We start from the raw sequence: 14826 nt of genomic DNA, 5'->3' as shown, positions 1-14826 counted from the left end.
GCTGGCAGGGGGCGTCCCCCTCTCGACGCTTTGCGCGCCGAATGACCCTAGCTTTGCAAGAGGCGCAGGAGCAGCAGGTTTCGAAGGGAGGGAGAGGAGCGCGTGCTGTGTCCTATAGAATTCCGCGAGTCCGTTCGCTGCAGGCCCCCGAGGCGCGCGACTGAAAACTTGCCCCCGGGCGACGCTTTTCAAAGTGCTGCGCAGAGCGACCGAAACCCTCCTCGCGCTTGCTCCAGCACCCCGAGAAGGGATCCGCCCGCGTCGTTAGCCTCCTGTGCGCGTTTTGCTTCGCCTTCTTCTCTCCGCTCGTTGCTCGCCTCTCCGCTCTCTCGCCTCTGTCCTCGCTCCTCTCGGCCGTCGGTGCCACCAGGGAAGAAGCTGTTTCACTCGGAAGAGGACACAGAGCTCGCCCTCCCCGCCGCGCCTCCTCCGGGGCGGCACGCCATCGCTGCGCAGCGGATGCGGCGCTGCTCGCCGGTCGTCCGCCGCGACGTGCCTGAACGCCGGCGCGAGGCGAGTCGCACGCATCGCCATGTGGAACCTAACAACCAAAACTCGAGGACTGTCTCCGGCGCGGTCTCCGTCGTCTGACATGGCGGGACCAGCAGACCGGCGGCGACGCGGACACAGGGGATGGGGAGACGCGCAAGCTGCAGAGGACAGCCGACGCGGCGAGGAGAGAGCCGAACGCCCCGCGCGGAAGAGAGCTTTCCGCCGCGGCGAAAGGCGCTGTCCTCTCTCGTCGTCGGCTGCGGCTGCCTCAGGCCGAATCAAATATAGCGTACTCTCTTCTCTAGTCTCCACTCGCAACGTGCTGGCGGTCCAGCCGAATCGCGTGTCAGCGGCCTCGCCGGTGAGGCGTCGCGCAGGCCTCGACCCCCAGCGGGACTCTACGGAGGCGCTTGGAGCGGCTTCGGCGCACGCCCGCGATTACGCCGCCTCGACGGCCGTTTCACCGTCTCCTCCGCCCTTCTCTTCCGACGTGTGTGCCCTCCGAGCGTGCTCGGTCAGCCTCAGCAGCCGTCAGTCCACTGGGACCTCGAGCGAGGCTCTCGAAACCGCTGCGGCGGTCTCTCAGCAGTCCCGGTCTCCCCCATCCTTCCTGTCGCTGCTTCCGCCTTGCCTGGTCGCGGAGCTCGGGGGTTTTCTGGCCCCAGCAGACCTCGTGGCCGTGTCGTCCTCGGCGCGCGACTTTCGCTGGCTGGCACACTGCCAGGCTCTTTGGCGACGTCTCTGCTTTTACGCGGGCTTCGCGGTGTGGTGCGGGGAGCGACGCCTCGCTTCGGATTCGTTTTCAGCTCGACGCACGCGGCCTCCAGGGCCACTGCAGGCAGCCGCGGAGACTCGACGTGCCGCCGCCGACGCAGAGCCTTGCCGCGCGCCTCCCGACGCAGCCCCGACGGCGAGGGCTGCGTCTCGCCCACGTCGTCAAGAGAGCGAACACGAGAGAGGTGAGAAGAAAGAGAGGTCGCGCCCGCGGAAAGCATGCAGGCGTTTCCCCAGGCGACTCCCTGTAGTAGACGTGGGGGAAGTCCTTCTATCGCCCACATCCCTGATTATCACCGGCGCATACGGCGTCTTCCAGAGCCCCCGCGACGCGCCGAGGCGGTGTCGCACACAGTCTGCTGCCTTGCGAGAGGGAGAGAAGTTCACACCAGGAAAAACAGTGCAGCGAGCCACAAACGCGTCACTCTTCCGGGGTCCCTCGGGAGTTGTCCAGGGAGGCGACCGCATTCAGAGAGGAAGCTGAGACGGGTGGGCGCACGCAGTCAGCGAAAAGATAGTTCAGCTTCGCGCGGTTGGCGAGTCAAGCAGAGGGGCATGGACAGCGACACGACCCCAGGTGAAAGCTTCCCGCGACCCCGCCAGTTTGTCGCGCGTGGGCTGGAGCGAAGAGACCGCAAGGGACTCTTGCCTCATCGCGTGTATGCTCAGGTGGATGCGATCGAGGAACTGTCGCGGTCTCCTGTTTCTTACTCTTTTCGTGAGCGCTTTGGGTCTGATCCTGAGTACGCAGTGAGCTGTCTAGGTACAGGGAACTCGGCAAGCGTGGATAAATCTATCCACACTTGTCGACAAGAACGTACGTCTGCTGGAATCTATACTGCAAGGTTGAACTGTGAACGATGTCGCTGTGTTACGACTACGATTTTTGTATAGACCTGCCGCAGCTAAACTGGAAGCTCATCTTCATCCTGAACGCGCTCGTTCAGGGCCGAAGGGCTGCGCGTTCGCCTGGAGGCGAAGGGAACGCTTCTCGCACTCCCGCAGGCCACGTCAGGCCGTCGCCGTCGCGGCTGCCTCCTCCGCGTCGTCTGCGGCTGGAAGCCTCGAGCACGCGGCGCTCCGTCTGCGTCGTCGTGCGCATCGGATCAGTTGATCTCCTTCTGCCTCTGCCTCCCTTTTCTCGGCGCATTGTTTGCTTTCTGCGTTCACGCAGTCTCCTCCCAGACGCCGGCTCGTCGTCCGCGTCCTCCACATCGCCTTTTCCGCGGTCTCCGTCTCCCAGCCGCGGACGCGCGAGCGCCTCTGAGCGCGCGGACGCCCTCGCGCATCCCTGGGCTCCGCCAGCGCGAGAGTCTCTCTTGCGAAGGCGTTTGCCGCCGCGGGAGCGTCTACCAGGGGGCTTTCGTCAGGCGGAAATGCCCGCGGCACCGACCCAGGGGCAGCGGTCCGCATGCAGCGCAGCCAAAGAGGAGACGAAGACGGCACAGAACCCAGCCAAAGAGGTTGAGCTCCGCGCCTGCCTCGGGGCGGAGAAAGCGAGAGGCGACCGCGAGGGCGCGCGCAGCGGGCGACTCCTTCCCCTTTTATCGCCGCTGTGTGGGGGAACCGCAAGCGCCGATTCTTCCTGCCTTTTGTCTGCGCACACCCGCGCCTCTTCGCTTCTCGCCCCCGCGTTGGGAGCCTCAGCGGACGCGCGCCGAGTCGACGCGCGCAGAGCCTCGCAGCGTGCTGAGACGTCTTCGCGGACGCTCCTTCAGCTTTTTCCCTTCGAGCGCCTCGCTCGCAAGTCTCCTTCCGCTCCTTCTTTTCCTCCGCCTGGCGCTGCCTCTCTCTCTGCCGCGCAGTTTGTTCAGGCGGTGATTCTTCCACTGCTGTCGCCCGCCGAGCGCGCTTTGCCGGCGCGCCTGCGACATCTTTTGCGAAGCGGTAGACCGGGGTTGCCGGTGCCGGACTCAGAGGACGTGACTCCCTGTCAGCACTACTTCTTCGAGAGGCCCGTAGTCCACGAAGCGGTCTCGCTGGTGGCGCGCCTGCCCAGACACACCGCCGCGGAAGGGATCGACGCTGTTGAGGCAGCGGGCGCACGGGCAGCCGGCGGCGAGCAGCCCTCGCGGTGCCCTGGGCGAGGAGAAGGAGACGCGCCCGAGCGACCGCGCGCGGGTCTTACCGGCCTCGAGCCCTCCACATCTTCTTCAGCTCGGTTTGAGGCTTCCTCTGTCGCGGCTTCCTGTGCGCCTTCGGCACCGTCCAGAGGCGCTCTTCCATGGTATGTTGCTTCTCCGGCGTCGGCCGCCCGCGCTCTTCCTTTGACTTTGGATTCTCGGCCCTCCCAGTCGAGGGCGTCTGTTGTTTTCTCCTCCGTCTCCTTTCCACGTTCTACCTCGTCTCCTCGTCCCTCGTCTGTGTGTCCCTCGTGCGGCTCTCCGTGCGAGGAGGTTCCTTCGCGCCGAGTCTGCGTCCTGGACTGGCCGTTGCCGCCCTCTGGAGGCGTCTGCGCCTCCCCGCAGTCTTTCCCCGAGCTATCGCGCGCCTCGGAGCCCGCGCAGGACGCTCCGAGCCGGTGGTCGGCTCCACTCCCGTCTCCCTTTTCTTGGGACTCGCCGTGCGCGGGCCCGCAGCCCGCGCCGTGGTCAGCGTCTCCGCGGCGGTCGCCTGAGAGACGCGAGACGTGCCAGCGGCGTTTGCCGGCACGGCCATCGCCAGGGAGCCGAGCCTCTACGTTGTCCCTCGACAGTTTACCCGCTCTTCCGCTGGACGCCCCCCCTCTTTCCCGCTCGGTGTGGAGTCGGCGGGCGCCCTACCGCGGGCGCCGGCGCCGCGGGCTCGCGAGCGGGGTAGACGGAAGTGCCTCTCCGCAGGAGTCTGCCGCTGAGAGCCCGGAGTTTTCCTGGCGGCGTCTCCGTTTCGGGGACGTCGTGTGGGGTCGCGACCGCACCAGGGCGCCTTCGTCGTCTCTGCAAGACGCGGAAGACCTGTCTTTCTCTGAATCAGACGACGACCGCAGGGCCTCGCCCTCACTCTCGCGCGTCGCCCAGCCGCGCTCGGCTTTGTCAGGCATCTTTCTGCACTTGTCCCTTCCGCGTCTGTCACAGGCGTCGCTGCCTCCGTCCCTGTCGGCCGCCTCTTCGCTCTTCTCCTTCCTGTCTTTCGCCTTCCCCAACGCGAGCAGGGGCGACACGCTGCACCAAGAGGACGCGGAGGGCGAGGGGGACAGGCCGGTAATCTCGCTTCTCCTCTCGCCGCTCCTCGGGCCCTGGCTGCATCCGCAGAACTTTCTCCCGGGCGCGGCGGTGGCCTCTCAGGCGACGACGCTCGTCGCCACGGCTCTCGAGCCCTTCCTCTCGACGCACCCGACCGCGACGGCGGCGGGCGTCCTGCTGGCGTCGCTGCTCGCCGCGTTCGCCACCAGCGTCTCTGGAGCCCTGACGACCGCGGCGGCGACAGCCGCGGCCGCGGTCGTGGCGGCTCACGGGGGGGCAGGGGCGTGCTCTGCGGTCGCGGCGCTCGCGTCTGCGGCGGTCCACAGCGACTACGCCTTCGAGGAAGATGACGAAGACGAATGCGGTGAGAGCCGCGGGCTCGCATCTCTTTTCGCGTTTTTGTTCTTGGAGAACTCACACTGCAGTCGCCAGCTGCCGCCCTCTGGAGCCGCTGAACACGTCGTGCCCTCCTCGCAGGGCCTTGACTCAAGCGCGGGGGGGGGACCAGATGCAGCTCCTTCGCGCCCGCGGCCGCCGTCTTCTCTCAGCGCGCAGCCGAAGGCGGCGACCCCCCACGCGCCGGGAGGCCCGCCGACAGGGCGCGAGGTCGACGCCGAGGAAACATACGAGCCACAGTCGAGTCGCGAGGCTGACCAGACGCGGGGGAGGAGGAGCGCGGGCGGCGGCTTGGGCGACGGCGCCGGAACTCAAGAGCGAGAAAGCGAAGAGGCCAGCGAGGACGGGTTCTTCAAGAGTCACGAGGAAGGACTTGTGAAGCTTCTCCTCTCTCTCGACATCGCCACACTCTTCTCCAACATCTCGCTCTCCTCCTGGCTCGCCGCGTGCTGCCAATTTGTCGCGCTCACGCGGGCGCGGGCGGCCCTGGACGTCCGCGGCATCCCCCTCGTCGCGGCGCTGTCGACTGCGTCGTTCACCACCCTCCACGCGGGCGACAACCCGGCCGCAGGGAGAGAGTTGCCGAGCACCAAACAGGAGGAGGACGACGAGGAAGGCAGTGCGGGCGCATCGGCTGAGACGTGGACCGCAGAGAGCAGAGAGAAAGTGCCGGCGGGGCTGGGTTGCGGGCTGTCACCACCTGCGCTGGGAAGGAGCGAGACGGAGGAGGAAGAAGAACACGGGCGGGATGAGACGCCGTTCTCCAGTTGCACAGAGAGCAACGGAGAAGCCTTCTCCCTCGGAACGCGGAGTCAGACAACTCATACACCACAGTCTCGATGTGGGGGGGCACACGTCAGCCACGGCAACGGCACGCGCAGGGCAGCGGCAGGCCCGAACATGCCGTTGCCACGCGGCCATCGGGCTCCTCGTGTTGGAGCTGCTTGTGACCCCTTTGCCTGTTCGCCGCTCGCCCGCCCTCCTCATCCTCCTTTGGCAACCGCGCTCATCCACGGTGCGCGCCTCGCTTCCTCACAGGCCTCTCCGTCGCCCTCCTCGCGGCGGGCTTGTTCCGAGTTTTCGTCCTACGTTTCGTCTTCTTTCGACGCGACAGGCGCCTCTCCCTCTTTTTCAACCTCGCAGCAGGCGTGGCCGCCTGGGAGCCGACCTCAGCCCCTCTCTCTCGCCGCGCTCCACGGCACCCCTGCGCATGCTTCTGCTTCTGTCTCTTCTCAGTCTTCTTCCGCGGTTCGCACGCGGTCCGTCCGACTCTCGGGTCACCCGCGCGCCGATCTCTCTCGGTCTCCAGTTGTCTCTCGCGACCCCCTCCGCCCTTCGGGTTCACCGGCGGTCTCTGCTGTGTCTCCTCACGGCCTCTCCGTCTCGCCCTCTACGTCCCTGTCCTCTTCATCGCCCTCGTCGCCTTCGGACAAAGAGATCGTGCCGCGGCGAGGTGCCGCGTCCCCACGCTCTCCTTCTTCGTCTTCTTCGCGGTCTTCTTCCCCTCTCCCCTCGCGTTCCGCTTCTTTCTCGTTGCGTGTCCCGGCGGGCTCCGCTTCCTCCTCGACGTTCGGTTCCTCCTCCTCTCCCGTGTCCTCCGCGGTGGTTGCGCACGCGCCCGCGCGGGACTCCTCCGCGCTGCTCTGGGGTCTCTCGTGGCTGTGGCCGCTGCTCGGGGTCTCCGCGGGCCGATTGACCCCGCAGAAGCCCCTGCGCGCCGGGAGCGTCGCAGCCGCCGCGGGCCTTGTCGCCTGGCTGGCGATCGCGGCGACCGGCAGCGCCGGCGCGGCGGCGGCGTTCGCGGCGGCGGCCTCGCTCGTCGCTTCGGGCGGCGCAGCTCTCGAGGGGGCTGGCTGGCTGGCGGGTGGCGTCGCTGGGGGAGGCGAAGACGCGGGGGACCAAGAAGGGCGCAGAGAGAGGGCGAGGCGGAAGTGCGCAGACTGCACAGCGAGAAGCAGCGACGACCGCACGCAGGACGCCGCGGACGACGATCTAGCGGACCTGAGGCAGGAAACCGAGAGAGAGGAAGGGGTCGCGGCCGGCGCCTTGGGGGAGGCGACGCCCTTTCGCCCGCCACGAGCCGCGAGGCGCGTGGAATGCGCGACCCGCGAGGAGGGCGAAAAAGGAGAACGAAGCGGCCGACAGCGGCAAGAAGCCCTGCAGCCAGGAGGACGAGAAGCGAGGAAGAAGAGACAGAGGGAGAAAAGAATGCAGCGGAGGGAAGATGGGAACTCGCAGGGAGAAGACGAGGAGATCAGAGACGAGCGAGGAGGGAGCGACGGCGCGGGGGCCGACCGGGAGGCAGCAGAGGGACGAAGGAGACCGGGCAAGAAGAGACAGAGAGTGAAGAAGAAAGCAGAGCGACAGACACACGCGAGAAAGCGGGAAAACAGGGGAGTGGAACCGGGGGAAGAGGAGAGAAGAGAAGACTGGTGCGCGCGGAGACAGCCCTCACTCAGGGACACTGGAGGCCCGACAGCAAGGAAGCGCCAGAGGACGGCCAGCGAAGAGAGAATACGCGAAAGAAAGACAAGAGAAGACGATGCAGGGAAGGAAGAAGAGACGGGAGCTACGGAGAGGACCTCGCGAACGGATAGCGGCAAAGCGCGCTGCGAAGTTCGAGGAAGGAAACGACCGCGGAGGAGCGGGAGCGAGCTCGACGCAGCACGAGGAGGTGGAGAAAGAGGCGGCGATGAAGCCGCGGGCGCCGGGGAGGACAGGGCTGCCGGGAGTGGACGCAGGAGAGCATCCTGTGCGAATCTAATCGAAGATGAGGGTGAAGAAAGAAATCAGAGACGTGGAGCCAGAGCGGGGGGCGGAGACTACGGAGACCAACTGACCACGGGGGATCCAGAAGCGCGGCGAGACGGCGGAAATCGTGTCGCGGACGCGCACGCTGTTCAGAGGCGGCAGACACCGCCGCGTGAGAACGACTTGGCGGCGGAGGGAGAGGCAGGAGAAGGCCTTGAGCGTCTCGGCAGCTCCGAGTACGAGGAGGAAGAATCGCACCACGAAGGAGAGAGGAGGGTCGCGCTGTCGAGGAAGCGAAGCCTCGCTTTTTCTCTCTGTCTGTTCACAAACGCTTGTGTTTCAGGCCTTCCTCCAGCGGAGCCCACGCTTCTCACAGAGCGCCGCGCGGCGGCGGATCGTGCCTATGCGAGGGACCGGCTCAGCAGCGGTTTCGCGTGCAGCTGCAGCCGCAAGGGGGACTCGTGCGATGAGGGAGAGCGTCTTCTGCCTCCATTCTTCCTGTCTAGGCTGCTGCACGCCCCTCTGGTCGCGGCTCAGCAACTGGCCGCACCCCCTGCCGCGCTTCTCCTTTTTCTGCGAGTTCACATTCCCTTCCTTTCCCGTGACCCTCTCTCCAGCGCGCTGGCACGCGAGACTTGCGCGGGTGTTTCCTGCGCGGCGGCGACGGAGACTAGCGAACCACAACAGCGGCTGTCGCCGGCCGCGAAGGCGCGCTCGCTTGCCTCCTGGGCTTCGTTCTCCTCTCCGTCTCCATTCCTGCCGCCGGTTGCGCCGCCAGTCCGCACATGCGCCTGTTGCTGGCGACCGGGGGACGACGGGGGAGCGCCGGGCGCTGCGGGTTGCGCCGCCAGAGACCGCGAGATCGAGATCGGCCTTCTTCTCAGCCGCGAGGCGACGGTCCAGCATCTCCTGATTCACGTCTTTGTCTCTCTTCTGGAGCGCGGACTGCTCCCCGCCGCGGAACGCGTCCACGAGGGTGCTGCGCTCGAAAGGAAACGCCCACCCTCGCGAACGGTGAGAGGGAAAACGAAGGGGAGGCAGACACAGGGAGAGACCGGAGGAAGGGTGGGGGATGCGCTAGCGAACGCAGCAGCTGAGCAGCGAGGAAGCGGGGCTGCGGCAGGCACAACAACCGCGGCCCGGGGGTACGTGGGAAAGCGGAGAGAAGCGAGCGAGGAGGCGCCTGTTGAGAACGCCGAGAGAAGTCTCTTTTGCGCGTGGCTGGCCTCTTCGTCGTACGCGTCTTCTGCGACGCCCATGCTGCAGCCGCAGCCGCGACCCGACGCCCGCCTGATTCGAGATTGCCGGTTTTCCTTCGGCGAGCGTCTCCACGTGATTCCCTCTCCCGTATTTTTGGCGCATGCGCCCGCGCACGCGCCTCCGCCTCCCCTAGTCCTCACGCTCGGCTCAGGCTGCGCGGCCTCTTCTTCTTCGCCGTTCTCTCCTCAGCCTGCCTGCGCATGTCTTCGCGCCTCAAGCCGCATGACTATGGCAGCTGCTGCCGCTGCAGACAGCCGGCCGTCTTCCGGCTCGTTCTGGCCTCCCTCGCTCTCACCGTCTTCACAAGTGGAGGCCGACAAGGCAGACGAGACCTGCGCGAAATCCCGCGCGGAGCCCGCGCACGCGTCCTCTCCCTCCGTTTCGCCTTCGGCGCCCGCATCTCCTCTTTGTCCGCCGGCGCCGGTCGCTTCCTCATCCGCGTCGGCGCCTCGTGTCTCCTCCCTGTCTCCTAGTTCCTCTTCGGAGCCCCTCGCGCCCCAAACCGCTCGCATGCTGGCGGCAGCGGCGGCGTGGCTGCGGGCGCTGAGAGTCTCGCTGGATGCCCGAGAGCTAGGCGCTCCAGGGTTCGTTCTTTTTCGTCAGTCGGAGTCGCCTTCTCCTCAGCGCCCCGGTCAAAGCGACGCCGGTCCGCGCTCGGCGCTGCTCGCTGAGCCACTGCCTTCCTCGCTGCAGCCCTCGCCGCAGCCCTCGCCGCAGCCCTCGCCGCAGCCCTCGCCGCAGCCCTCGCCGCGTGCGTCTTCGCAGTCTCGCTCCCCGTTTTCCGCGTCGCGGCCAGAGCCTCTGTCAGCCAGAGGACAAGTCCAGAGCACCGGCGGCCAGGAGGACAGAAGAGAAGCTGAAGAAGACTCTCGCCGACGCCTCCACGTCGACTCGAGAAACGGTATCGCTGGAGACAATCTGGGCGACGGCGCAGGCCGCCAGGAGGGAGAAGGAGCCACCTTGAGCGCGGCGACGGAAGGCGGCGAGCTGCGGCGCGAGACAGACGCCGCGCGGCCTCGGGCCTCGTCGGCGCCTCGTCGGGAGAGCGCACTCGCCTGTTCGCGTCGTTTGCTGGCGTCGACTGCAGGCGTCCGCCAGTTCGAGTTTCACCCCGATATCCCGGAAGTCATTCTCACGGGGCACCGAGACGGGTCGGTAAGTTTCAGAAATCACCGCCCCACGAAACTGCTCCAGACAGCTCAACGCGTTGGAGCCGCGGCCGCGTGCCGCCCTACGCCGTTGCCTCTGTTCCAGTTCCTTGCCCGGCTCGCTGAGGCCGTCGCCCACACCGCCAGGCTCCAAGAGGGGCTTGCTTCAATTCCGACGGGAGTTGAGACACGCTGCCCAGCAGAAAGCCAAAGTCTGGAGCTTTTAGAAGCCTCCTGGGGCCTCCGCACGACTGCATGCGTCTGTGGCTGGCAGGGAGAGGCTCGGTTTAAGCGACGTTAAGTAGAAGTATAATTCCGCTTGTGACTTCATGAAAATCATTCGAAGCTCGCTCGAGTGTGCCTGACCATGCGTGCGAACGAGGTGACGCTGTTCCCTGTGGAAGCATTCCTGGGGTCGTGGCATGCAGCATGTGCCGCTCACGCTCCTTTCACTAGCGAAGCATGATTCGCTGGAGATCTGCTTATTTCGACACTGCAGGCTCCTTAGAGGCGTTCCCGACGCCGTAGATGCAGCATGCGTCCTGCTGAGGCGCTGCTGTCGCCGCTCACAGCCCGAGGATTTCCCCACAGATATGAGCGCCCTCGTGGCGGCGCAGTCATGCGCGTGTACAGGCAGACGCGCCTGGATGGGTTCGGTGCGGCATGTGGCGTGTGCTGTGTCGGCCTGCTTCATCAGATCAGGATCGTCGACTGCGTGCGAGACGTCGCCACCGCCAGTCTCCCTGTCGACAGCGGACCCATCTTAGGGCTCGCGTGGCTTCGACAGCACCCTGGGCGACTCGTCTGCGGGGCGAGTGCGACGGGCGCACCCTACTACGTGTCCTGGGACGTCTCCCGTTCCCCTCTCGACGACGCGCAGAGAGAGAGTCGGCGCGGGCGCGTTGGGCGAGGGGCAAGAACGCCGACGGGCGGCGAGGCCGCTCGGCGAGGCTGGCTCGAGAGCGAGGCTGGCGAAGAGCTGGACGAGGAGACGCGCCTGCGGCTTTCTTCGTCCGACGATGAAGATCCAGACGACCGGCCTCAGAGCGACTGCGAGGCCAAGCGCGAACGTCTGGCTCGCGCAGACGAGAGAGAGCGACCCGCCAGCGGAAGGGTACACGCACGCGCCTGGGCGACGGCGGCGGCTCGATCTTCCCCGAGCAGCTCGACGTGGTTCAGCCGGCCTCTCCCTTTTGATTCGTCGCCGCGTCGTCGCCAGACTTCCGCACGCCAGCGAATGGGGGGGCGAGAGGCGCGCCCGGGGAGTCTCCTGTTACCAGCGTGGGAGGGAGCTCTGAGTTCGCCGTCTGTCTCAGACTCGACTCTCGCGCTTCGCGGGTCGCCCGGGCCGCCCGCGGCGCGCCGGCGCGCGGCCGTCTCGTCGTCTTCCTCTTCGCTCCGCGTCGTACACACTGGCGTCTCGTTCGATCAGCAGCTGAGTTCTCTGTCGGTGTCGTGTACCGACGACTTTCTACTTCTCTCGGGATTCAGCCCTGACCTCAGCCTCCACGACCTGGCCACGGGGCGGCGCCTGGGGACCCTCCACGGCCTCCACAGCGGCACAGTCAACACGGTCAGATTCTCGTCGACGTCGCCGCACCTGTTTGCCACGGCGTCCTTCGACCACACATGCAAGCTCTGGGACCTCCGCCAGCGCATCGGCCTGACGCCATGCGCCTGGCGGGGTTCAGCGCGAGGCGGTGGCCTGGGCGCCTTCACCGGCGGCGGGTTGACGCCCCGGGGGACGCTGGGCGACTTCGCAGCGGGACGCGGCGAGAGTGGGGCGGCGGCGGTGCCTGTTCAGACCTTCTCCACTGGCTCGCCGAATGTCATGTGCGCGTTTTCTGACGACGGCCGCTGGCTGCTCTGCTCGGGGGTTGATACAGTGCTCAAACAGTATGCCTTGCCCGCTTTCGCCGCGACTCCCCACCGCTTTGACCTGCCGCCCGCGCGCACCAACGCCACCGCAAACTTCCGCCGCGCCTTCTACCTCCGCGGCGGCCGCCGCCTCGTTACGGCGGGCACCGAGGAGAGCGTCGTGCGGGTGTTTGAGGCAGCCAGTGGAGACAGCGTCGGCTGCGTCTCCTTCGCAGGGCTTCTGCAGCAGAACCTATCGCAACGCAGAGCCGAGACCCGCGGGTGGTCAGCCCCCCAGGAAGGGCGGCGCCCATCTCCCCTCCGCGAGCGATTCGCCGAGCTCTATGGGGGTGCTTGCGAACCTGACGACACAACCCAGTGGCGGAGACAGGACGGGCTCGCGGCTTTCCGGCTGCGCCAAGGCTCGTTAGACGGCGAGCGAAGAGGAGGAGGCCCTGGGGAGAGAGGGATCCATCATCCCCGAGCGACTCAGCCAGAGAGGCCACCACGGCCATCTTCCAGAGGCAGGCGCTTCGTGCATTCAGCCGCGGAACGGACGACGCGTTGGGCCCGGGGGGCGTCTGTTGACGCCGCCCTGAGCGCTGCCTCGCTGCCCTCTTCTTCCGGAGGAAGGAGTCTCTTCGGTCGCGCCCGTGTGCGTCTCCCCCCGCAGAGGAGTCGGCGCCGCGGCCTGCCGGGGGGCGGGGGAAGGGGCGACGTGAGCGGGGTTGGTGATTCCACAGAAACTGAGACGGCGGCAGCGGACAGCAGCCAAGAGGAGTCGTGGCTAGATAGTGACAGTGACGACTTGGAAGGCTCCGCCTCTGCGATGAGCTATCAGGCCACGGGGGGCGCAGAGGACGCGTACGGAGCTCAGCGCGCGCACGACGGTGCGTCGTCTGCGTCTTCCGTGTTTCTGCCTCTGCTTTCTTCCCCCGAGGTGTGGGCGCGTGCGACCGCGGTTGCCGCAGCGGGAAGGGAGTTTTTCGTGGCGTCCCTGCGTGAGTTGTTGGTGCGTTTCGAGCTGCGGCTGCATCAGCTGAACCTGCCCTCGGCGTGGAGTCTGGGCGAGCACGGTGTCGCAGCCTCGTCGTCTCGCGCGAGCCTCGCGGCCGCCAGTGAAGAGTATATCCAGTCGCTCAGGGGGCATCCCTGCGACGACAATACGTTTGCGGTGCTGGTCGCCATGTCGGGCGTCTCTCCCTACGGCCGCGAGGCCGAGGAAGGCGCCTCGGGAAGCGAGGCAGAGGGGAGCGAGCGGGGCGCTGGGGGCCAGCCTCCAGGGGCATGGAAGCATCAGGCCTTTGTAGTCTTGACGGAGCTCAGCCAAGCGAGACGCGGAGAGTACTGGAGCTGATAGTTGAGAGGCAACTTCCACGAGGCCGCGGACGTCTGAAGAGCGGAGAATGAAGGGGACGTACTCCGCCAATGCAGCAGAGCGGGTCGCTTTGCTGAGGAAAGTCGGCAGCGTAGGCTGGCGGCAGAATTGACGCGGTGGAGGGTCGCTGTGGGAATGGGGGTTTGAGGGGTAGCGCAGCACTCGGCAGACAATACAGCAAATGTGTTCGCGCAGTGCGGTTCAACTCTGTCGTCCGCCGCGAGCGTCGACCGAATTTGAATGCCCACAGTGAACTTCCTTTCAAGAGGGTACAGGCAGCAAGCACGCCGCAGGCGGACGAAAGCCCCGTGAGGGGGGAGGGGGGGGGGGGCACAGAGGATGCTCACTGCTAGTGAGACATCGCCCAAATGGAAGGTGCCGTGGAGCAAGAACCCGCATTTTCACTCGCTTAAGACCGAACTTCTCGCTATCTCTGCATTCTAGCGGCTGTTTATTCTCCGCCGCATCACTGTGTCTTTGTGCGTGTGAGCTTTTGTAATCTGCCAAGGCAGAGACTTTTCAGTGCGGCCCTAACCTCAGAGTTCCAACACTGACGAGGCTGTGGAGGCTCCGCACCGGGGAAGCTGAGGAGAGTGCGCCGCCCTCCTCCGTTGGCGAAGCGCGAGAGGAGTAGATCCGCAGCGCCGCAGGACACGGCAAAAGGAAGACTCAATGCGCGAAACAGTCATCCGATTTATAAGTTAGGAGAAATTTTAAAAGCGTCACTGAGCACCTTTTGACGTCGTAGCGGGCGGAACTCACTAGCAGAAACAAGCAGAATGAGCTTGGCAGGAGCGAGACTGTACGTTCTGCAAAACTACAGGTGGAAAACAAACCAGTCTAGTCCTCGAGGCAGGCAGCGTTCTCTGCGCGAGTCCTGTGCCGCCTGTCAACCCCTTTGCTCGCCGGGTGCCCATCTCGAGTGTGTGGGCGTGTCCAAAGTCGCGTGGGGAAGATCTGCGTCAGTTACTGGTTGCGTAGGACTCTAGTATGGAGCTGGGTCTAGGCTTTGAGTGGACAAACCCCGCAGAGGACACGACCATCAGCAGCGGCTTTCGAGTGAGAGTCTCTAGCCCTCTGACCCTGACACTTCGCGTTGCCGAGGACCCCACGCACAAGCGGCAGACACGAAGCGATGTGTAGAACTTTTGTGAGCACCCTTCATGTGAGCTGAACCTGCGTTTCTGCGGGTTCAGCGGCCTCTGCAGTGGGCTGACAGGGAGGGGGGGGGGGCGTATCCCAGCGAGGTCACTTCGCTGTTACGCTCGAGTGACTCGTGGGCTGCGCTTCGCGGTGCGTTGGCGTTTCTCTGTCGACTGAGCGACTCTGTTGACAGTGAGCAGAACTACCAGACACATTCGCCGCAGAGCGCACGACTGCTTGGCAACGAACGACGGCGCTGTTGCTCAGGTACCCTTCTCTGGCCTTCTCCGCGCAGCAGGTGTACACGGTGCGACCCCCCTCTCCCTCTCCCTCCCCCACCGGGTTTCCGCATTTCCCGAGCTTTGACGAGAAGCCATTTAAGAGACGCGCTTGACAAAGTGCCGCTAGGTGCGTCCGAGCGCCGGCGAGCGCGCGAGGGGTTCGCAGGAAGTCTCTGCAGAGGAGG

General features: G+C 66.0%; 1 protein-coding gene across 1 annotated transcript; it reads left to right on the top strand.

Moving 5' to 3' along the window:
- Nucleotides 1-532: 532 nt before the first annotated feature.
- Nucleotides 533-13196, top strand: BESB_072410 (uncharacterized protein; the record flags this gene model as incomplete). The annotated part of the gene is made up of 3 exons (XM_029365614.1): nucleotides 533-1451; nucleotides 2161-9989; nucleotides 10680-13196. 3 exons carry the CDS (start codon nucleotides 533-535, stop codon nucleotides 13194-13196), a joined length of 11265 nt encoding a protein of 3754 aa, XP_029218098.1.
- Nucleotides 13197-14826: the final 1630 nt, after the last annotated feature.

Source organism: Besnoitia besnoiti (assembly GCF_002563875.1).
Source record: "Besnoitia besnoiti strain Bb-Ger1 chromosome Unknown contig00007, whole genome shotgun sequence".
NCBI lineage: Eukaryota > Apicomplexa > Conoidasida > Eucoccidiorida > Sarcocystidae > Besnoitia > Besnoitia besnoiti.
This window is presented reverse-complemented; position numbering and strand designations above follow the sequence as displayed.